Source organism: Gossypium hirsutum, chromosome A03 (genome assembly GCF_007990345.1).
Source record: "Gossypium hirsutum isolate 1008001.06 chromosome A03, Gossypium_hirsutum_v2.1, whole genome shotgun sequence".
Classification (NCBI taxonomy): Eukaryota; Viridiplantae; Streptophyta; class Magnoliopsida; order Malvales; family Malvaceae; genus Gossypium; species Gossypium hirsutum.
The window spans coordinates 66,275,931-66,300,277 of record NC_053426.1 but is presented as its reverse complement, the minus strand read 5'-3'; the positions used below and the strand labels follow the sequence as shown (position 1 = coordinate 66,300,277).

Here is a 24,347-nt window from a genome sequence, read left to right as displayed (position 1 = left end):
GGCTTTATATTTTTGAGGTGGAAAGAATGACCGATGATGTTTAGCCAATTCACAAAATTCACAATGATATGAAGAAGGACTTTTATTTTTAAATAGATTAGGTAACAAATATCTTAAATAATAAAAATTAGGATGTCCAAGCCTATAATGCCAAATCATAACTTTATCAAAATCAGAAACAGAATTTAAACATAAAGTAGTTGTTGGTTGACTTAGATGGTCGTCTTCAAGAAAGTAAATTCCACCAAATTCTTTAGCATTGCCAATCATCCTCCCCGAGACCATGTCCTGAAACTTACACATAGAGGAGTCAAATATAACATGACAATTTGAGGACTAGGATAATTTACTGACCGATATGAGATTACAAGCTAGATTTGGCACATGTAAAACATCATGTAAAACCAAAGAAGATGAAATTTTAACAGTGCCTTTCCCGGCTATTGCCGAGAAGGACCCATCTGTTACTTTGATCTTTTTGTTTCCTGCGCAAGGTGTGTAAGTTGAAAAAAGAAAATGACTGCTAGTCATGTGATCACTAGCTCCAGAATCAACGATCCATGTGTTTGTTTTACAAGGCTTGACACTGAAAAAAACAGAAAAATCAGTACCTGATTGGGCAAAAGAGGAAGAAGGATTATTGGATGAGTTAGGAATAGAAGAATTCATCCGAAATTGTGGTGATTGAAAAAACTTGTGTAGATGCTCTAATTGTTCCTTAGTGAATGGAGACCCTTCCAGAGAACTTTGGCCCTCATAATTTCCATTAGTTGTTTGGAAAGCTCTGCTATCCCCTGATTGTGAACCACGACCATTGCCATTCTTTTTCCTTCCATTTGTCGGTTTCCCATGGAGCTTCCAACACGTTTCACGAGGGTGCCAATATTTTTTGCAGTGATCGCACCAAGGTTTTTTCTTTTTTTCACTATCATCATTATTTTTAATAGTTACAAGAGCAGAATTATCATCATTAGCTTCAAACCCTGGCTTTAAGATTACTTTTCTCCTTGTCTCCTCTCTTCTAACCTCAGAAAAAATGTCACGAAGTTTTGGAAGCGGTTTTTTCCCTAGGATCCGAGATCTCACTTCATCAAATTCTTTATTTAAACCAGCCAGAAACAAATAAGCTCTTTCATTCTCTTCTTTTTTCATAGCTTTTACACCATCTCCGGGACACTCCCATTCATCATTATAACACTGATCCAGTTCTTGCCAAAGAGACATCATCTCATTATAATAAAGAGTAACTTCTTTTTCCCCTTGCCTAGCTTTCCACAGTTTTATTTTTAACTTAAAAATCTGTTAAGCGTTTTCTAAATCTGAATAGGTGTCTTTCACAGCGTCCCAAACATCTTTAGCAGTTGGGAGAAAAAGAAAAGGTTTACCTATGGAAGCTTCCATGGAATTAATAAGCCACGCAATTACCATAGAATTTTCTGACCTCCACTTGCTCATCTTTGGATCACCCACCTGTGGTTGCTCAACTTCTCCATTTAAATGACCTAGCTTGCCGCACCCATCAATTGCTAATTTTACGGACTGCGACCATTCCAGATAATTCTTGCCATTCAACTTGTGAGATGTCAGTTGAAAAGAAAGGTGAGACGCCTCTGTCCCTTGAGTCATTGTACTCTTGGTAGTTGTTTCAACTGTAGAACTTTTTTCCTCTGTTTGATTGCTAGATTTCTTATCTCCAGTGAAGGCTGTTTTAACTATGATGTTACTAGAAATTTTAACCTAGCTCAGATGCCATGAAAGATTTCAAGAGAGCTTTGAATAAAATTGTACTTCTCTTATTAACTAAAGAATTGAACTTAAATAGAGAAAAAAAGTCCTAATCCTAATTGGGAAAATAGTTCCCTTATTCTAATAAACTACTAAAACATAAAAAGAAAATAGTTCCCTTATTTTAGTAAACTACTAAAAAAAATTTCTAGAATATGAATAAAACTTATCTATCCAAATAAGATTTATCTACCTAAATAAATTTAAAATATATACATATTTCAACAGTTTTTGTTGCTTTTGTTTTTTTCTTTTTCAAATCTTATTCTTCCTTTGTAACTTTATGCACATCCCTAGAGAAACAAGGACGTGGACTTGAAGCTGTAGAAAACTGTATTACACCACAATTCTGTCTAAGTGGAAGTAGAAATTTGAAATAAAACAAGAAGACAGTATTTAAGAAGCAGCAGGGCTTGAGTAGTTGTGGAAATGGGATAGCGACATGAAATACCACGAAACTCAACCAAAACGAGAATCCAGCTTGAAACAGTATATTTATAAGCAATGCTTAACTATTCGTGCTTGTATTTGTAGCTCCTTTTTAACTCCTGGGCTTCACTTATTTAGTGATGGAAATGTCGGAGAAACATTCAACTGTAGTTTTGAACTTGTGATGTTTGATGCTAGTTATTTTCTTGACCCTAAAATAATCAATCACCCTGATGATCTGGAGAAGCCAATTTGATTTGTGACATATGGCTAGCGTCATTTTCAGTTGGATGACACAATATCTCAGCTGAAATTTGCATTATTTTTAGTTGGATGGCGACTAGTTCCTTTTGTTTCTCTTTTCTAGATTCCTGAGGCCATATTCTTTTCATATTCTCATCTTCTTCCTTAATGGGTCCCTTAAAGAATAATAATTGATGAGGCCACATTTGTTTGCATGACTGGACCTTCTGCTACTGACCTAAAAATAAAAATACCGGGGGCCGCTTGGCATCATCCCAGAATCTCCTTTACCTGTTATGGAATATATTAAAGCAAGAAAGGAGGTTGTACAAGTACCGCAGCTGGTTAAAGAGAAAGGTACTCCAATAACTCTTCCTTCTTTTCTTGTATTTCAAACATTCGGGCCACATATAATCAAATCAAAACTTGTTCATAATTTTATTCCTTTCTTCCAATATGGACTATGAGCTTGCCACTAATGGATTCTATAGTTCAAGGGAGAGAAGTAGATGCTTACTCAGGAAGAAGAACCCATGTTGGTGTCAAGATGGACCTACCACTTGCTGGTCCACCATGTTGATCTCATTATTAATTTTTTTAAAAAAAAATTTGTTGAACTGAATGATGATGGTAACAATCTCATCAGTGGACCTCCCATTCTATGCTCACTGAATTGTATCCAACTAACTGATTATAAAATTGTAGTTAGTCAACTGATTGGGGGATCTTTCATTGGTAACATTTGGCATCTAATCTTCCTTGTCTTTGAATCCTGGGAAATGGCTTATCAATTTAGCAGACCAACTGAATGTATGGCACTAAGATGGCAATACTTTGGAGTTCAATCATTGGATTTTGATTCCAGTAATTTTAACTCTTGACCGAACCCCCAGAAGTCTGAAGATCAATTGAGTTTTATGATTTCTTGTTGGCTTGTGGCTTCCCTTTATCTCTTTTGCTTGTATGAAATTTCTTTTCTTTCAGGTCCGCTTGGATATGGGTTACAGTTTTAAAGCAAACATTCTCTTTGGAATATTTTTCTTTATAGGACTTTTACCAGAAGGCCCTGTTGATTGCTTTCATACTAGGCGAAAGTGTGCACCCATAAACTATGTGAAGCTTTTTGTCATTTCATTGCATTTAGCATTTTTCCAAAAGATAGAAAAGGGAGGAGGGCTTTGATTTTCATTGTCTTGTGTGACATATGTGCCAAGGGCTATTATGCTTTACACCACCACTTAAGGATACTCATTCAAGTTTAACATTGTGTAATTGAAACTGAATCTGTGAGTTTAGCTTACCCCAACATCAGGGTAAATTTTGGTATCTGTTGAAGTGGCATCTTGTACAGTCACCGAGAATAATCCTTTTCCCACATTTGTTGCTTGAGCCTGATCATCAGGGGAGTCAAGAAGCAAAATATTGGGGATTACACCAATCAACTGGCAGTATACTGAAAACAACTCAACAAGTTATCATGTCTGAGAGGCTGGCCTACACCTGATCTGATGTATTGAGTTTTACTTCAGATGCTGCTTGGATGATAGTGGTAGATGTTCGATAAGGTAAAACTCAAGTTGAAAAAACCAAATAGAGTACTATATGTGTCAAGCTGTCGGCCCTAATGACAGTCTGTATTAAAGAAAAGAAAAGAAAAAAAATACCAAGCGCCTGAGATTCTTCTGTAATGGGATAAACTTACAGAATAGTGCGTACTTTTGGTTCAATTTCCAGGGAAGAATTTATAGTATGGGGTTGTTTTCACACTTCAGTTTATGTTGTGTTATCTATTAAGATGGCCTGATTTGATTCACTTTTTCTAGGGTACTTCCTTTATAAGAAAAAAGGAGGGCCCGCTGGGTCCCTAAATCTAATATTTAGATTCTTTGATTCCTTCATCTATACAAAGAACAAAAAGAATCTGCCAGTCACACCACACCCTTCTCTAAGAAAAAAGAAAGAGGAGAAAAATGAAATTGGCCATTTGGCTTTCCCTTTCTGTCATCCAAAAGGAAAATTAAGCTTTCCTGTCAATTTAGTTTTAATTTTTCATTGAAAGCTTGTCATAGTGTTAGGACAGTTGCATCCAGCATTCATTCTACCTAATTCACAGTGGTGGTAATTGAATGGATTTAGATTTTTATTTTTATTTATCAGATAAAAATTCATTCGGGTTTCTTTTGTAATCCACAAGGGAATCATGCGAAGGAGGGGGAGATTAAAAAAAAAAAGTGGTGTGTTTGAAGATAAAAACAAACCATGCACTTTTCCTCTTTTCTCTCCTTTTGAGACTCGTTGATCTGTGTTACTTTTTTTCTTTTTTTTTGATGCATCAGAGATTCTCTCCATTCACCCCCTTCCAAGTCAAAGAAGAAAAAAAAGTAGATACGAAACGGGGAGATGATAGAAGGAAGAGCCAGAGATCATGGCATATATTCCCTCCCCAATACAGCCCCACCTATGTTTCCAGATATGGAGTGAGATCATAGGACACCCCAACAACTCCAAGTTTTATAAAGAGAACAACAGCTGCTTCATATTGAGAGCATTGCCTTCTTAAAAAAAGGGATCAAAACCCACATGAGTTTCAGTTTTCTGCTTCCCTCTGCCTGTCTTTCTTACACAACACAAATTTTGGCTCTGCACAACATGCAAAATCAAGACATGAATCTGGTTCTATCAACTGATGCTAAGCCTAGGCTAAAGTGGACTCCTGAACTTCATCAAAGATTTGTTGAAGCTGTCAATCAACTTGGAGGGCCAGACAGTTAAGTATAGTACTTGCAAATAACCTTAATCATCATCATCATCAACATCATCTTGTCAAATTTTTTCTCAAGTTTCTTCGTGTTTATTGTTTCTGAACAGAAGCAACCCCAAAGAATCTGATGAGGGTCATAGGAATTTCTGGACTCACTTTGTATCATCTCAAAAGCCATTTACAGGCAATTGCTCTTCGTTATATATAATACAACCATACTATCATCTCAAGGAAAACATGGTTTGACTGTATTTTCTTCTTGCAGAAATACAGACTGGGGAAAAGCCAACAGACTGAAATCTGCCTCAGCGATAATCTAGATGGTGAGACTAAGAATTCATTGTTGGTTGCATTTAGACTATTATATTGTCTTTCACAACAATATCATCTTTTTTTTCTCTTTTCATTCTTGTGATACAGATTACAGAGAGATACAGAGCAGTAATAGGGATTTGAGTAGTGACACAAGTGATGGAACTCACAAGCTGATGAATGAGTAATAGTTTTACATTGATCCTTTATCTTTTGATTAAATATTTAGATTTGGAAATGATAATAGGACAGATTCTAGTAACTTTTTAATTATTGTGTTAATCAGAAGCTCGAAGATTGCTCAGGCGCTCCAAATGCAGATGGAAGTACAAAGAAAGCTTCATGAACAGATTGAGGTACCAACTATTGAACCAAATCCTAAATTGCTGATTTTCAGTTGATAGAATCAACTCATTTCAATCAGGCTATTTTTATTTTTTCATTTCAGGTCCAGAGACATTTACAACTAAGAATAGAAGCTCAAGGAAAGTACTTACAATCAGTGTTAAAGAAAGCACAAGAAACACTGGCTGGGTATACCTCATCTTCAGTGGGTGTAGAACTTGCTAAAGCTGAACTGTCTCAACTAGTCTCAATGGTTAACACTGGCTGCACGAGTTCTTCGTTATCAGAATTGACAGAAATAGGAGGTTCAAGCTTAAAACAAATGGAAAGAAGGCCAATGAAAGGCACTATATGTTCCAGGGAGAGCTCATTGACATCTTCTGAGAGCTCAGGAAGAACGGAGGATGAGGAACCACCAAAGAATGAGAATATTTGTATCCGGAAATCTAATACTTGCTTTGAATTTAACTTTATGGAAATTTACCCTGAAAAGAAGGGTTTGATTAGTGGCTCAAGCAATGAAGTTAGTGGAAAGAAAAGAAGTGGTACTAATATTTGTGATGGCATATGTGTTGACCAACCAGTAGCTAAAAGATTAGAGCTTCCCGAAGAGGAAACTGGTTGTGGATTGAGAAAGTCTGGATTGTTGGGGTCATTTGATCTAAATAACCAATACCAAAATGACAATGAATCAAGTCCGAAAGCAATAGACTTGAACCGCAAGGAATAGATCCGCTCAGGGGGCATGGTTTTTAGTAAATATAAACTAAGCTGGGAACTTGATTATTTAGTACCAATCTTTTGTTTATAGACTATGTAAATTGTTATATGTATTGAACTCCCAAGAACTTTTGAAAGAATACTTGATATCAGAAACAAGGTATAATGTATATTTTGCAGAGACATCTGTTCATTCTCTCCCTCTAACTTGGAAAAGGTGGCTGATGCTAATACCAGAATCCGAAAATTCAAATTTCAGGTGATCATAGTAACCCACCGACCAGTTCTTATCAAGTTTGAAAGAATTATTGTAATCATAGTAATCTGTTCCAAAAGATGTTGAGCCAGGGGGGCATGATTAAGCCTTTCTTTCTTTCGTTTAATGTGCCTTATTGAAGAAAATCAAACTTGAAGGAGAAGAAATCATCATAGCAGCAAAATCATTTTATAAGTTTCCAACAAAAGGAACAAAATCGTTTTCCCATACTACTTGTCATGGAAGCAATGAAAGTTGCAAAAAACTATTAGCCATGAGAGGCTTCTCAAAGCATTTATTTTGTTGTTTGTTGACCTACCTGACAGACTAGAGGTAAGGGTGTTTCTTTTGTTGGCAGAAATTTCATTTGCAAGCCTTGAACGTTCATTGTAGAAGAACTTCCTTACATGACCTCTATTGTGAAAAAAAAAGTCGCAGGTAAATCCTTTTATTACATTGTTATGAAAATAACTCTAGAAATACATTCAAACAAGAAATTTCAGGTGCTACGGTTTCAGAAGCCATGGAAACTTAATGGATAATTCCTTACAATTTGGTATGCAACACCAAATGAACCAAACCCACATAAAGCTGAGAATGAATAGCGAAAGAGTTATAGGAAATGAAGTTTTGGAGAGAAATAGATAATGTACTTTAAATCAGTTTCGAAGTATATTTATTTTAATTTATGAGTAATAATTAAATGTAATGTTTGTAATAATAATAACAAAAAAAAACCCAAACTGACATTCCAAACATTAAATTTTTAAAATTAATTTTAATTCTAAATAAAATTCAATTTAATTTATTATGAATATTTTTATTTTTTTTCCATATAATTAAAATGAGAAATAATTGTACATCAATTACCTCTTTACTAAAAGGTATAAAATATCTAATTAATTTTTTTTCATATAATTAATTTAAAAAAGTTCTATACGACCATTTAAAATTTTAATAAAAATACAAAATTAAATTTTTAATTCATAAGAAATGCCATTTATTTAAAATATTGAGTTTTTTTAAAAGTTGAATTAATTTTAAAAAGGAACGAAACATAAAGGAAGCATAGACTACTTTTAAGTTTGCTTCTCAATTGGGCTTTTCCTCGTTACATTTCAATTAAGAGATACCATTTATTTAAAATATTGAGTTTTTTTAAAAGTTGAATTAATTTACTAATTTCCATTTTAATTTTAATTAAAATAAATTTATGCGGATTTTTTTTTATCATTAAACTATATAATACTTTTAGCTTTTATTTTGAGTAACTAGCAATAACTGAAATTAGAAGAAACAATATAGGCACGTTTGTTTCACTAAAAATGATTTTCGAAAAATAATTTTTACAAAATGACTTAGATTTCTGAAAAAGCTATTATTTTCTTGTATTTGGATGAATCTGTGTAAAATATTTTATGTTTTTTGCCAGATTTCTTGAAAATATTTCATAAAAGTTGTTTTGAATGAAACAAACATACATTTGAGATTTTCTTATCTTTTCATTGTTTAATTGAATTTATTTCATATCTATAAATTTATTTTTTACATTGTTTTTACATATATTGCAACGATTTATTTATAAATAAATACATCAAATTAAATATATAATATTATTCAATTATTAAGCTAAAATATTAATTGTCATAAATTGAAAATAACCAAAGCGAATAGATGATTCATGATTGTTAAAATTTGAAATTTAATTCATATACTTTTATTTTTGGGAATTTAGTCTTAGTTTTTAGATATCAAAATTCATGTTCAGCTGTTAGTACTATTAAAAATAATTTATTAAATTCAGGTTAATTATAACGTCATTTTTTAGTTACATGACTACCAAGTAAATATTTTTTGTTTAAAAATGTGACATCAACAAAATTATCAAAAAAATTGAACAATATTAACAATTAGACTTGATTTTCGAATCTAAAAAGTAGAAGGACTAAATTCTAGAAAATAAAAGTACATGGGTTAAATTCCAAATTTGTGAAGAGTGTGTGGACTTATGACATATTTTAGCCTTTATACTACAAAACATTTATTATAATGTATTTATAATTGTAATAAATATTTATTGTTAAAATATTAATATTAAATATTTTTCAATAATATATGAATAATATTATTTAAAATTATTAGTTTTAAAATTTATTATAAAATAAAATTAAAATAGTAAATAATTTATTAAAATAATAATTTATATTAATAATTTATTATAGGATTAAATATAGATAATTAAATATGAATTTTTAATAATATTGAAAATTATAATATTTTCTATTAATATTTTATTAATTTTAAATACTTTAAAAATAAAAATAAAAATAAAAAATATTATTAATATAATAATATTAAGCTTGACTCAATTTAATTTTTATATGAAAATAAAATTACTTATAAATGAGTTTTTTTTTGGGAAAATTACTTACGATTTTCAAAAGGGTAAGTCATTTTATAGGAAAAATGACTTATTTTCAGTTGATTAAGCTGTTTTCCATGAAAAAATACAAGAAAATGCAAAAAAATGTAACCTCCCTAATTCTACTTAGACTTAGACCTGAATTCGAAAGATTACATTAGCCATCAGAATGACCTAATAAGCTAGTGGAGTTTATAAAACAACCGTATTAAAAAAACTCTAAGAGAAAAAGGAAAAGGAAAAAGAAAAAGAAAAAGATTATTTGATGCTAATTAATTTGTAATAGAAAAGGTCCAAATTACATATATTATTTGCTAATATTGTTTTCTTCTCTTTTTATTTTTCCCTTTTAGTCTACCATCTATTTTTATTTCCTTTATTATTCATATGCATATTTAATCATCTTTTATATTGTGTTTCTTTCTTTTCTTTTCAGTATTTTAATTGAAAATTCAATTTTATTATAGTATTATGAATATTTATGAGCAATAGGAAAAAAAAAAGGGGTTTAGGTTTAGCTCTAAGGCTGATTTGATCATAACATTTTTATTTATAACATTATAAGTTTATTATGTTCTCTTGATATTTTTTTTCAAAAATTACTTTTTGATATCTACTTGAACCAAAATAACAATAATTTTATGAGAATTAGGTTAGAGGTTAGATTTAATTCATTACAAAGTTGGGACTTGTTAAAAATATTTTCATTCTTTGAGATTTAGCTACCCTCAATCTTGGAAGAGAACAATAAAGAACCAAAAGAGGGTAACTAACTCTTCCCAACTACAAATTTGATTTAGCACTTATATTTATATGAAATAAATTTTATTTTTCATAGAATATGGGCAAAACTGTACCATTTAAGCTTCGTAAGAATTATGAGTTAGACCGTCTATGATTTTATAATCCTATAATTTAATTATTTATAGTTTTGCTGAGAGCAATACGTAGAACCAACTTTTTATATATATATATATTCTTATGAATTAACCTATAGCTAAAACAAATCATGATTTCAAATATTGTTTTAAATTTATTCCTAAACAAAAGTTTTATATATACTTAATATTATATACGCATTATTATATTTAGAAAATATATGCAAGATAAATTTGAAATAAATTTACTTTCAATTAAAATTATAATTTAAAAAATAATTTAAAAAATTATCAATTAAATTTTATTATTAAACATTTGATCTAATTATTTGTTAAGAATAAAGTGTATTATAAAAAATTAAATACATGAATATTAGCCTCTAGTTAATAATGTTAAATTTGTAAATTGTCATTACAGTATCAAAAAAGTACTTAGTAAACCAAACGCGATAATATAACTTCCCTGATATTTTAATCAATACCTTCCAATGAATATCAAACATTGTAAAGTAACATTCTCGACAACCATATTCCAAGCAAACACATTTCATTAGAATCATAATATGTGAAAACACCAAGCGCTATCTTATGGTCCATTCCTTATCTTCCTTACATATATCAAAATAATTTTTATTTTTTTTACAGAAATTATATAAGTATTAGGAAATTGTATGTTGAAATTAACGAGTAGTTGAAAAAAAGGGGAGCAAAACATGCCTTTTAAAAAATAATTAAAATAACGCCCCCTAAATCATGTTCCTTTGTAGTAATACTTAGGTGACGCAGTAAGCAACACAGAGTTAGCTAGCGAAAGCAACGAGTTGAAGAGCGAGTGGAACCTGATGGACACAAGTTTTTCTTTGGCTTGTCAAAGATTCCAGGTCCATAAGTGGAAATGAAAATCTCCACAAGAAGAGGGAACTGCAGCAGTGCGAAAAGGGTAACCGGCAAACTAGCAAGCAAGATAATTGGAAAGGAAACCCATGCTATTCTGTCTCGAAGAACTATGAACAAAGCAACCCCAAAGGTTATCATCATGGTTGCTAAAGAGAAGAACATCATGGAAAGTCCAACCATCAATTTTGTAGGCACAGTCTGCAGGAAATCTTCTTCCCTGTATCGAGATGTCAAGATTCCTAAGAACATCAACAATGAAGTTGTGGAACTGAAAAGTGATAATGCGTCTGATACTATGAAAACCAGGAAAGAATTCTGGTTCAAGTAGATTGGGTTGCCAGAGTTGTTGTCATATCCACCAGGCACTGTAAACACTGCTGAGAACATAATGGTGACGATTAGAGCAGTAACCACAGTACAAGATTCAGCTGTTTCCTTTGTCCATTGCTCCCCTTGTTCCACTAATTTCTTATGATAATCTGAGAACAAAGCTCGGGGCGTTTTAAGATGGCTGTTGATCATCTCCTTATACTTGGGTTGCACAACACTCTCCACTTCCTGCATTTGAAATTATTATTTAAATCCTGTAAAGAAGTTGCTATACATATATATATATATTCAAATCACCTTAAACCATTGAAGTTCCCTTTGCATCTGCAGAGCTGCACCCGACACACGATCAAGCCTAGAGGAAGGGGCTAGAAACGCAGCTTGATGCAACATGTTGTTAAAATCCTTATCCCAATGAGTTGCCAAAGAGTTTTTCTTAGCACCCATTTTATATATAAGGCTAAAAATCTTTTCTTGTCGTTCAGCTGTTGCAACAAAAAATATGTTCCGATCTTTATCATCATAGAACCATACCACTTCAGGATAATGCTTCATAATCTCTGTCACAAACTCCACAATCCCTTGCTTAACAGCTTCGAATAATGCTTTTCTCAAGACAGCTTCTAGTTTTATCTCATCTTCTAAATTTGGTACCTCTCGGCAAATGCAAGTTAGAAGCTCTCTGGCTTGAAGATGTGTCAGCTTTAACTCATATATGCTTGTAAAGCCTGGGACTGAAGGCAAGAAGTAGATTTATTTGGCTGAACCCAATACCAATGTGTTGGTACAGAAAAAGCTGATTTCTTCTTACCACAAAGTTTTAAGCCTTTCCAGAATGCTTCTGATATTCGGTGAAGTACTGCAAAAATGAAACTAGTTTTTCAACCATCTCTCAAATGGACGTAAAGCAATAATGGTTACATATTATATATACCTCGTTTAGTGAAGCTTCTTCGATGTGGCGGACCCTCATGTGGCATTTCGATGTCTCCAGAAGCGATGAGAGAAGCCTTTTGTGGATCCAAATGAATACCTGAGATCGAGAATGGATAAAGCAACCTCAGATAATTCTCAATGTAAAGAATAGATCACTAGATAGATATTGTTTGAACTGAAAAGCTACCAACATTTATATGTCCAGCGCTGCCAAAATGTAAGCTGAGATCCACTGGGGAATGCTGATGGTTTTTGAGCCAATATGTGCAAGGCCGTGTCTTTATCAGTATCTTCAGCGATTGCCAATAACGGGTAGCGTTGAACTAGATCCAAAGCAATATCTAAAAATAGGCAAAAAGAAATAATAAACCAAAGGTGTACAGGGAAATGGTGTTTTTGTTGAAGAATCAAAAGCAATATCCTTTTCTTTGTGTACCGTAAAATTCATCCATAATACAAGCAGTAAGAAGAATAGCGCCATGGTTTTTACTAGTGGGATCAAGCTCTTCTATGGGAGTTTTCAAGTAAAGATACTGCACTAAATCTCTATGTCCATATAGAGCAGCAACCACTAGGGGGATCTGTTCATGATCATTTGGAATTTCTAGCAACTTTCTATTTTTTTCCACCAATAACTCAGCAATCTCTGTTACTCCTCCGATGGCAGCAAAATTAAGGGCTGTTGAACCATATTTCTGTTTAACTGCTAATTCTAGTGCAGACATTCGCCCTACCAACTCCTCAACAATGTCTACATGGCCAGCTAGGACCGCAATGTGCAAGGCAGTGTCCCCATCGGTGGAAAGGCTACTGCACAATGCATCTGGATGTTGGTCCAGGAATTTCTTGGTAGCTTCCAAATCACCACCATCCACAGCTTTGTACAATGGAAGATATCTGGTTGATGCGTCCTTCGGATCTGCCATGTTGCGCAACAAACTAGTTTTAACACAACACTAGGGGGTTTACTAGAAACAAGAGCCTTTTTAGATGCAGTTATAAGTTCCCCTGTTTCAATATCTTTTGGTAAAAAGAAAGGATAGTAGATATGAATTACCATCTTCATATGGATTGCTTGATGATCTCCTATATGGAGGGGCCAAATCACCATAAGTAGCTTCCAAAGGCCTCATTTTCTTATGCAAACAACCTATTTGAAAGTGAGGGAGAAAAAACCAAAACATTATCAATACTATGTTTGTTTGATCCCTTTGTTTCCTTTGTATGAGTGCATCGACATGCATGCTTCAAAACATCATTAATATTAGTATAGAAGGATATATAAAAACCAAACCAAATTCAATATTGATGTTACATTAAAAAAAAAAATGCATGAAATATATGATTTCATCAAATTATCACTTACAGACAATATTTTTCAAGCCTTTTGAATTGTAAACACGAATTGAATGTTATCAGATATTGGATAGTTGAAAAAGATATTTAATGGCACTTATTTATACGAAAAAGATTGAGGGTCTAGAATGGTGCAAATATACAAAGAATTTAATCAAATATAGAAGTATTGTTGTAATTGTGTATAATTTATTAGCTAAAAGGCAATAGTTTCTTGTGATATGACTCTCCAAATTGCTCACATTCTTCTTGGTGAAATTGCTTTTCGTGTCCTACAAGTATAAACAAAGAATAAGTAATAGGATGTTGAAGAGAATTTGGTGTACAAGTTTAAAGAAGAAGAGAGAAAAAGAAAAACAAAAAGAAGATGGTTTGATGCTAATTAATTTCTTTTAGGAACCGTCTAAAATACATATATTGCTTGCTACTATTGTTTTATTCTCTTTTTTTCCTTTTGGGCAAGTCTTGTTGCCATCTACTTTTTTTTCCTTTATTTTTTATATGCATATTTAATCATTTATATGGTATTCTTTCTTTTCTTTTCTTTTCTTTTCAGTATATTAATTGAAAATTTATTTTTATTATAATAATATGAATATTTATGAGCAATAGGAAAAAAAAAATTAAGGTTTAGAATTAACCTTAAGCCTTATTTGATCGTAACCTTTTTATTTATAACATTATAAATTTATTGTGTTCTCTTGATTTTCTTTTTAAAAAATCACTTTTTGATATTAACTTGAACCAAAACAATAATTCTTTTATGAGAATTAGGTTAGAGGTTAGGTTCAATTCATTGCAAAATGAGGATTTATTTGAAATATTTCATTCTTTTTGAGATTTAGTCACCCTCAATCTTGGAAGAGAACAATAAAGAACCAAAAGAGCTAATTAACATTTTCTAACTAAAATTTTGATTTAGCACATGTATTTATATGAAACACATTTTATTTTTCATAGAATATGAGCAAAATTGTTCTATTAAGTTGTGTAAAAATTGTGGGTTTGACCGCCTATTGTTTTACATTCCTATGATTTAATTATTTGTATTTATGTTGAGAGTAATACATGGAATCAACTTCTTCTTCTTTTTTTATATATTTTTATGGATTAGCCTTTAACTAAAACAAAACCTAATTTCAAGTATTTTTTTTTTAAGTTTATTCCAAAACAAAAGTTTTATATATACTTAATATTATATATGCATTATTATATTTAGAAAATATATGCAAGACAAATTTGAAATAAATTTACTTTCAATTAAAATTATAAATCAAAAAATAATTTAAAAGCTAGCAATTAAATTTTATTATTAAATATTTAATCTAAATAATTTTTAATAATAAAGTTTATTATAAAAATTAAATACATAATTATTATTTTTTAGTTAATAAGGTTAAATTTATAAATTAACATAATATTCCTAAGAAAGTATTAAGTGAACTAAACGTGACAATATAACTTTCCTGAAATTTTAATTAATATCTTTCAATGTATACCAAATATTATAAAATAACATTCCTAGCAATTACATTCCATTAAAATAATAACTTAGAAAAGCATTGAGCGCTACATAAGAGACATAAATTATTAAGGTTCTGTTTGATTGGCAGTAAAATATTTTCCGTAAAATGATTTCTGGAAAGTGTTTTACTTTTCTGTAAAATGATTTACTGGAAAATATTTTCCGGTGTTTGATTGAATCTGTGTAAAATATTTTCTGCTGTTTGACAGATTTCCTGAAATTATTTTTCGGAAAAGTTGTTTTTTACATATATTAATATATATTAATAAATTTTTATATTTTAAATTATTTTTACATATATTGCAATGATTTATTTATAATAATACTCAATTATTAAGCTACAATATTGATCGTTATAAATTGAAAACAACTAATATCAAATAAATTATTTGTAATTGTGTTAAAAAAACAAAAAAAACAAGGATTGAATAATTATAAATTAGCTTCGAAATCACAATGAATACTAGAAATTAATAATATTACCCAAATGCATGATTAGTAGTACACCACCTATACTGAATAGATATGTGCAATATACTGAGTACCAATACATTAAGAATTAATATCAATTGAAAGCAGTTGAACAAATTTATATATATCAACTGAAAGCAAATTATTAGAATACGAAATGGCAATATTCACATATTCTAAAGCTTCTATCAAGCTTTGGATGTGAGCTAATGGTTTCTTCAGCTGCAAAAACCCCAATCCTCCTGAGCTGAAGTTCCAAGATTTTCCTAGCTATCATGCTCTGCAGACATATATTAGCATGGTTATGGAAGTAAAGAACAGACACAGTGTGGTAAACAAGAATAATATGTAATTACATGCATGTGTGCATACACCTCTCCTTGATTATGTATCTGTCTCAGAGAGAAAGATCTATATTGCAACTTAAACAACAAAAGAAACATAGATACGAAAAGATAGTCCTCATACATCAAATTCTAAACTTAAAAGAGTCATTGATTTACAATAAGCAATTTCAGATGTCAGAAACATCCATCTAGTATATATAATAATAGGTGGAATTCATTCTAGCACTTAAAATATTTCTTATGACATATCATGTATTACTCATAGGCGTAACAACCATAGCACTCCCTGAATAAAGGTAACTCTTGAGGTTAAAACAGGAGAGTTGAAATTGCCACAGCAGGTAAGCATTAAGCATAAATTTGCTGCTACCCGAAAAGAAAATATTTGCTACATGTTTACCACTATAGACAAAGCCAAAATGTGAAATATATCTCCACTATAGACAAAATGTCTGCTTCATGTTCTAAAAGCACTTATCATCATCTACAGACCTGTTTTGCCATACAACAATGTATATCAATATACAGTTTGCAGGAATTAGTACAATATATGTACAATATATGTACAATATATGAGAAAAAATGATCGTTTAAACGAGAAATAAGCAAACCAATCCATGATTTGCAAAAGTAAATACTAATCAGCAAAGAGCAGTTACGAACCAACTACTATTGGTGATATGATAGCCAATGCACCGGGCTTTATCATCTCCCTCAAAGATGCCGATGCTACAATAGCAACATAGCGACCATAATCTGGTTCCTCCTTGTAGTCCTGCAGCCAGAATAATTGAATTCAACGTCACTTTCATTACTTCAATTGAAAAAAATGCACAACTTTAAACAACAGTAGATAGATGAAGTTCCTACTCTTGTGTTCAATCCTACTTCATTTGTCGAACCTCAGCAATTGAACAAAATAAAAAATAAAATACTAACAAATATGCAGAAACCTCTAACAATCAAAACTGAAATTAGAAAATAACTGAAATAAAAACTCAATCAAAGAAAAAAAAGATCAAGAAAGTAGAAAACAGAAAACCCTAGAGCTTCCAATCAAGAATGTGAGTAGAAATCTACCTTCGATGAATCGCGAGAAGAGGTGACGAACAAGGCTGTAATTTTTTAGCAAGCTAATTAGATTGTTTAAAATTAGGGACATGATTAAACATATTAGGGAAGAAGATCTAGAAAACCTAAGACCAAAATCTATTCATGCAGAAGCATTTTGCTTGACACCTTTGCAACAAATTAACAAGATCCTTCAATATAAAACATAGAGAAGGAAAAACAGCAGAGAAAAGGAGGAAAGGCACACCTAAGAAAAAATCACGATCTACAAAAATAATAGACAGAGAAAAGAAGAACAGAACCTGTTGATAACCCAAGAAGAAGAAGCACACCGATGAGGAGGAGAGGCTGACGTTGATGGACGGAGAGGAAATGAGGAGGAAATGAAATGAGAAGGAAATGAGAGGTTGAAGTTGTGTTTTTCGGAAAATGTCTTACGGAAAAAAAATCGGTAAGACATTTTACGCAAAGAAGGGGAGATTTTCCCGTGTTTTGAAGTTGCTTTTCCAGAAAATCAATTCCTTTGGTCAATCAAACACCGTAAAAGAGGGAAAATATTTTCCAGAAAATGAAATACTGCAATCAAACAGACCCTAAGATTCAATTAAAGTAAAATAATTTAGAAACTTCAAATTGTCTAATAGACCTATCCATAGGCCGGGCCAACCCACTCGGCTCTAAAGTTCGTTCGAAAAGTGGCAGAATTTGAGAAAAAATATAGGTCTAAAAAATGGGTTTGGGCAAAATTACTATAATGCTCGTTTAGAAAACAGGTCGGGCTTTAGATAATGCTTTTTTGACTTGGGCCCGACCTGACCCAAATTTATAAAAAGAAAAAAATATTATTTTCCTGTTGTTTTCTCATTATTCTGTTATCATTTCACTGTTAAAATTTATCTTATCTTAAAAATGAACTTTCTATTCATGTATTTTAATTACCTCTATTAATGATATCCGTCAAATTTTCATTTATAATCATTTATTATATAGGCATTAATTATCGCTCTTCCAGATGAGTTGCCAAAAGAAATATTCTTAAAATATAAATTTATTATAATATTTTAGCCAAAAAAATAATTATAATATAATCAAAAACATTATTGTCTATTATCTACTTATTTATGTTCTAAAATTTAACATTTAAAGAATTATTTTAGCATATAATTGAAATTACTCTTAGTTAAATTAAGTTATCAAAAAAAATAATCTTAGAAATTGAATACCCCGATCACAATTTTTTTTAAAAGAAAAAATAATCTTAGAAATTGAATACCCCGATCACAATTTTTTTTTAAAGAAATTAAGTAAATAATTAACCCGTTATCGTCTAGCGGTGCGTGTTGATGGGTATCCTTTCATTATCATCTGATAAGAAAACATTTTTCTAATCCCAAAAACTATCTGGAAAGATTTCACTACTCATGGTATAACCATATTTATATGGATGCAGTCATATCATCCAACTCTCACTTTTATCATCATCAAAATTCATGAAAAATCTATAATAATTTCAAACTTTGAAAATCAATATTCTTCCAGGGTAAACAAAGAATGGTTGCTAATTATTGGGATGAGTATGTAAAAATATAATGTGATTAAATACATAAAATTAGAAAAGAAATAGAATACAATAAGTAGTTGATTTGTCATAAACAACATATAACTTGCTTAAAATAATATATAACAACCAACCATTAAAATATATAAATCATGTAATGTAAGAGAATAGAAATCAAAATTAAGGGTACGTTTGGTTCATTGTAATTGAATAGGGCTGTAATTAAATAGAACTGTAATCAGTAATTTAACTATTTGGTTGGATGGAATGGAATAAAACTGTAAGAGTATTCTTGTGTCTGGTTGAATGGAATGATGTTGAAATAGCATAAGGAAAAAAACTAAAATGACCAGAATACCCTTAGTAGAATTTTTTTAGGTAGATGATTATTGTTATTGTTATTAAATTTTAGTAAGATTATTATTAAAAATAATTTAATAAAAATAACAAATAATTTAACCATATTTTAATATAATTATTATTAAATATAATTTAATAAAAAATATATTTTAATAACATTCTTAATATAATTATTATATGAATTAAAAAAATCAAAATATATAATACTAAAAAATATATATATAATCTATTTTATTATTTTTAAACTACAATACATATTTAATGTGCTAAAATATCATTAATGAAACAAATAATTTAATTATTCTACAAAATAAAATAAAATATTAGAAGTAATAAATAACTTGAGAATTATATTTCATATCCAAGCATAATATTCATATATTAACAAAAAGTTACAAGCCAAAAAATTTTAAGAACCAAGTCGATAGTCAAATTAATTTTACCACTAATTTATCAATAAATTAATTAAATAAATTATTAAAAAATTATAAAAATAATATTTATAAAAATTAAAAACCGATTAACTAGTTTTTTAACCTAATTCAACCATTTATACAAATACATAAGGCAACCAATTTGATGACTTTTCCAACTTGATACCCAACCAATTCCTGATTAAACCAACCAATTTGATCAAATCCAAACATCCATGATGGACCAATTTGATCAAGTTCAAACATCCATGATGGAAACAAGAGTTTTGCAAGAATCAAACACATTTTGGGTTTTTTATAAATAAATTCCACATGAGCATTAACTTGTAAAAGTAACATCACAAGTTACAATTTTTGTTTAGGGACTACCTATGATATGAACAACAATGATAAAACCCACAAATTTTTAATAAAAATATCACCATACTAGATTCACGGTTCATTATGATCTACAACTCCAATATAAAATATACCAATATAAAACTATGAAAAAGGGCTCATAAAGAACAGTTATTACCAATTAACCAAATGCCAATGCCACCAAAAAAACACTTAAAATGATAGATTTGCTAAAACATAATGTGCTAGTTTATAGCTTTCTCCCTCTTCTATCACCCTTTCTTCGGGTGTTATCAGTCAGAATGGGCGTAAAATCCTCTGAAATAACATAAAGAATAACATCGTAAGGGTTCGACAATAATATGTAAGGGAGAGCAACTTTCAGTTTCAACCAAAAAATTTGGAAAAAAAGTCACTTTTGACCTTGATTTAATTGGTTAATTCAGTCAGTTTTTAATCCCAAAACCGAACTGACTGAAAAAACAGACTTATTTTATATCATCTTAAAATTATTTAAAATATATTTATATTTATAGTATACAATAGATATATAACCATATAAGCCGAACAACACAAGGTCAATTAACCAAAAAAACCAACCAAACCCATCAATTAAACCAATTGCTCCCCCCAAGTAATTTGCAAAACAAAGATTGTTCCTCTGCATTTTAAAATAGTTTCAATTAGTTGTGGCCTTACCGATACGGCCAATTTTCATCCTGGAGCGAGCAAGAGCCCTGAGAGCTGACTGAGCACCCAGACCAGGGGTCTTGGTTTTGTTACCTCCTGTAGCACGTAATTTGATGTGGAGTGCCGTGATTCTGAGTTCCTGCTCAGCATAAAGACTTGCAACTCGTCAACAATAAAATAAATCTAGCAGTAATGTCGGATATTGTATGTCTTCTAGTAACGAGTTAATGTAATGCAATGTAAAGTGACAATTTTGGGTTTTTCTTAAATGATAAAAACGAATGGAATGGTATATGACCTTGCATCTCTAGGAAACATCTTGTGCTGCAAGCATAGCAGCATAAGGTGAAGATTCATCCCTGTCGACTTTCACCTTCATACCACTTGGATTTATTCAAGAATTTCAAACTCAACCTAAAGAACAAATGTTCAACAATACAAATGTCAGGCTATCTTTAAGTACCTACAAACTTGTATCTAACACATTTATATACGAATATACTTGTGTCAAAACATGCTCTATTCAAATTCACACCCAAGTTAGAGTAACACAAGTCCAACGTTCAATTTTTGTTATTATTTATAGACATTTCAAACAATCCCTTTCCACTAGAATATAAAAATTGGCAGCTAAATGATATGTTAATGCAATCCCAATATTGTACCTGTAATACGAACCATAGTCTCTCTTCCAGACAAATCAGTCACATGCTATCATTGTCAAAATACCAAAAGAAAAAAATAAAACCGATTAAAATTCACAGCTTAAAAAAATCATATCGAAATAGCAAGAAATATGTGTTACCAAGTAAAAGAATTCAAAGACCATGTAACTTACAATGAAAGTGTCATTAAAAGATGCAAAAATGTGGGCAACACCAAAAACATGCTCTCCGTCTCGTACAGCAGGCCCAAGGGTCATAGTCTCTTCCTTTGGCTCCCTAACCTTTCTCCTCGACTACAAAATCACCAACATAACGAGTTTTAATGTAAAGCATAAATAGAAGTAAATCCCCAAAGTTCATATAAAGATTCAAACAAAGGAAAAAGAATACCATTGCAAATGCTAACCATAGTATACATTTAGCTAGACTTGATACATGAATGTTTCAAAATCTAAATTAAATTTGATTCTAATATGGCAAATACACGAGCACAAAGCGCATACACGAATTGACAAGTAAACATTTAGGCATTAGACCCCAAAATCTATAAATTTATAGTATGCCCCCAAGAATGATAAAATATTGATTTAGTCCTAAAAAACTATAAAGATATAAGATAATACAATGGTAGAATTGCATTTTAATTCTCATAAAAATATAACCCTAATCTCAACCCCAAAAAAATTTCCTGGCTTTGCCCTTGTTACTATACAAAATAAGACTAAGATTTACACACAATCTTAATTTTCTTCAGTGTTTAAGCTATTAATCTCAAAATCAAGTGTTTTGTTCGATTAAACTGATCATAATAAGCTTACAAACTGACATAAAAAAACACCTTCTTTTTCCCCGATCTCATCCTCGTTTTCTCGGCAACCAAACAGAACTTTTCCAAGTAAATTCAAATGCATCGAAATGAAAGTCTAAAGCTTCTTCAAATAGTTTCATGTATATATCAAGGAAAATCTAAAAATAATAATATTGCATTTTAGCTCTCACAAAAATGATAAAATTGTAATTTAGCCCAGGTTACTATACTAAATAAGACTAAGATTTACACATAATCTTAGATGTGAATGAAAAATGCATTGCTCTACGCATCTATTAATACTTTATTAGTTTACATTCCATTTTAATTTTCTTCAGTGTTTAAGGTATTGATCTCGAAATATCAAGTGTTTTGTTCGATTAAACTGATCATAATAAGCAGAAACAAACATAAAAAAAAAAATTAACGCCATCCTTCTCCCCGATCTCACACTCGTTTTCTCGGCAGCCAAACAGAAATTGCCCAAGTAAATTAAAATGAATCGAGATGAATGTCTAAAGTATCCTCAAATAGTTTTGTATATATAAAAGAAAATCTAAAAATATAGAAAAAAAATATTATTTTAAATAATCTAAGGGTTCTGCTTACCATGGCTGATGATGCGATAAGCAGAGGCGTCGATGAGGAACGAGATTTTAAATGACGGAGAAGATGAACAAAACTTATAGGGTTAGTCAAAGGGTTAGTCAAGATAAAAGCATGAAAAAGAGGGAGAAGGTAGGAAGGAAATGGGAAGAAGAATGAAAAAAGAAATGCTTCAGACGTGAGAATGAAAAAGAGAGAGAAGATTGGAAGGAAATGGGAAGAAGAATGAAAAAAAGAAGATGCTTCAGACATGAGAATGAAAAAGAGGGAGAAGGGTAAAGTTGAAACTGACACACGCTGAATGGGTATTCCGTGGGTAGAGTGCCGAATGGTAAATGATAGTTTTGCCTTAAATAAGGGTGTATGGAATAGCGCTGTAATAGCTCATTACAGCCAACCAAACAATGGAATAGGAATGGGCCACTGAATTCAATTGTAATGATTCAGCATTACAGCCAACCAAACATGCTGTAAGTTTAAAAAATGTATAGTAAAGTGTTTTGCTAAACTCATATGTCAACACTTATATATAAATTCAAATGAAATGAAATTTTAAAATTAAAACTAATCTTTTATGGGCTTAAAACATGAATAGGTTTTGAATAAAAATGTAACTCAAACAAAATTAACATCTAACCAAAAATAAGAGTAACTCACGTTTAGAGAATATGTGAATATATTGAATTTCATCTAAATATTTCCAAGCTTTTTAACTTTATAAAAAAGTTATTTTACTTTTTTTACTTTTTGTTTCTTGTCGAATCACCTTAAAATAATTAGAAAAGTTAATATTTTTTTTAATTTTGTTGACATTATATACACATGAATGTTACGCCAGCATTTAATTAATTTTTTTTAATTTAAAAATTTAGAAAATATATAAAAACTCTTTCTAAAAATTTTTAAAAAATATTTTTATAATTTTTAAATTTTAAAAAATTAATTAAATGATGGTGTGTCATCTATGTGGCAATCCACATGTATAGCACGTTATTAAAGTTAATAAATGTTAACTCATTCATCTATTTTGAAGTGATTTGACAAAAAATATAAATTTAAAAGCTAAAAAGAAAAATATTAAATGAAGAGTTAAAATAACTTCTTCTTCTTCTTTTTTCTTTTTTTTTTTGTAAATTTTGAGAGTTAAAAAACTTATTATGCCTAAAAGCCATCCTTTGATGAAGTGCCCCTTTATTTTTCTCACTTTTTTTAATATTAATTTCATTATAATTTTTTATAATATAATTATTAACATTTAATTATAATATAAATATGAAAGTAAACCTAAAAAAAAATTAACCGCATTTACCCCTATTTACTCATTAAAATAACATTTATAACCCTATTTATTCTAATGGATCTAAAATGAGTGGTTTTATATTATACTAAGAATATGACCACATGATACGTGATTAGACTTTTATCTTTTTTAATATAATTATATTTATTTATTATTTATTATTAATATTTTAAATTTATAGATAACATAATAAACTTCATATTAAATAATAAATCTTTTCTCATTCAATAGATATGAATTTATTTTTTGAATTATATTTTTTTAATAGTTGTTGCAAATTTTGTTGTACTACAAACATGTATGTTTAAATTCCAAAAAATGTTACCGTGTTGTAGGTGTTCTCTAATTATATCCTTATTTACTCTAAACATTTATATTTAAACCTTGCAATAGAAAACAATATTTAAAATGTAATGAATTGAATTAAATATAGGACTAAATAAGACAAATATGCCCTTTTTAATTATTTTTTAGGGTTTTTTTTTAATTAGGAAAATAGGTCG

At 30.3% G+C, this 24,347-nt stretch overlaps 4 protein-coding genes and 1 pseudogene across 6 annotated transcripts; 1 reads left to right on the top strand and 4 right to left on the bottom strand.

Moving 5' to 3' along the window:
* Positions 1–421: 421 nt before the first annotated feature.
* LOC121218152 (uncharacterized) lies at positions 422–1,739 on the bottom strand. Its single transcript, XM_041094905.1, has 2 exons — positions 605–1,739; positions 422–485 (listed from the first exon to the last, which is right to left on the bottom strand). The coding sequence occupies exons 1-2, from the start codon at positions 1,225–1,227 to the stop codon at positions 422–424; spliced, it is 687 nt and encodes a 228-aa protein (XP_040950839.1). The 5' UTR covers positions 1,228–1,739.
* Positions 1,740–4,379: 2,640 nt separating this feature from the next.
* On the top strand, positions 4,380–6,776 carry LOC107887270 (myb family transcription factor PHL8). 2 transcript variants are annotated; one of them, XM_016811459.2, is made up of 6 exons: positions 4,380–5,224; positions 5,326–5,402; positions 5,484–5,541; positions 5,639–5,714; positions 5,820–5,886; positions 5,979–6,776. In XM_016811459.2, the coding sequence occupies exons 1-6, from the start codon at positions 5,038–5,040 to the stop codon at positions 6,603–6,605; spliced, it is 1,092 nt and encodes a 363-aa protein (XP_016666948.1). In that variant the 5' UTR covers positions 4,380–5,037; the 3' UTR covers positions 6,606–6,776. The 2 variants fall into 2 exon arrangements, with proteins under 2 accessions (XP_016666948.1, XP_016666947.1); XM_016811458.2 differs by having other exon boundaries at positions 4,381–5,224; positions 5,817–5,886.
* Positions 6,777–10,681: 3,905 nt separating this feature from the next.
* Positions 10,682–14,050, bottom strand: LOC107887890 (uncharacterized). Of its 2 annotated transcripts, XM_016812108.2 has the most exons (8): positions 13,681–14,050; positions 13,372–13,464; positions 12,751–13,233; positions 12,506–12,655; positions 12,313–12,411; positions 12,190–12,237; positions 11,676–12,112; positions 10,682–11,606 (listed from the first exon to the last, which is right to left on the bottom strand). In XM_016812108.2, exons 2-8 carry the CDS (start codon positions 13,445–13,447, stop codon positions 10,956–10,958), a joined length of 1,944 nt encoding a protein of 647 aa, XP_016667597.2. In that variant the 5' UTR covers positions 13,448–13,464; positions 13,681–14,050; the 3' UTR covers positions 10,682–10,955. The 2 variants fall into 2 exon arrangements, with proteins under 2 accessions (XP_016667597.2, XP_040955191.1); XM_041099257.1 differs by lacking the exon at positions 13,681–14,050 and having other exon boundaries at positions 13,372–13,625.
* A 1,606-nt stretch (positions 14,051–15,656) lies between these two features.
* LOC107887268 (uncharacterized) lies at positions 15,657–19,721 on the bottom strand. Its single transcript, XM_016811457.2, has 5 exons — positions 19,628–19,721; positions 17,387–17,605; positions 17,094–17,128; positions 16,677–16,788; positions 15,657–15,946 (listed from the first exon to the last, which is right to left on the bottom strand). The coding sequence occupies exons 1-5, from the start codon at positions 19,719–19,721 to the stop codon at positions 15,933–15,935; spliced, it is 474 nt and encodes a 157-aa protein (XP_016666946.2). The 3' UTR covers positions 15,657–15,932.
* A 102-nt stretch (positions 19,722–19,823) lies between these two features.
* On the bottom strand, positions 19,824–22,879 carry LOC107887267 (40S ribosomal protein S14-like; annotated as a pseudogene).
* Positions 22,880–24,347: the final 1,468 nt, after the last annotated feature.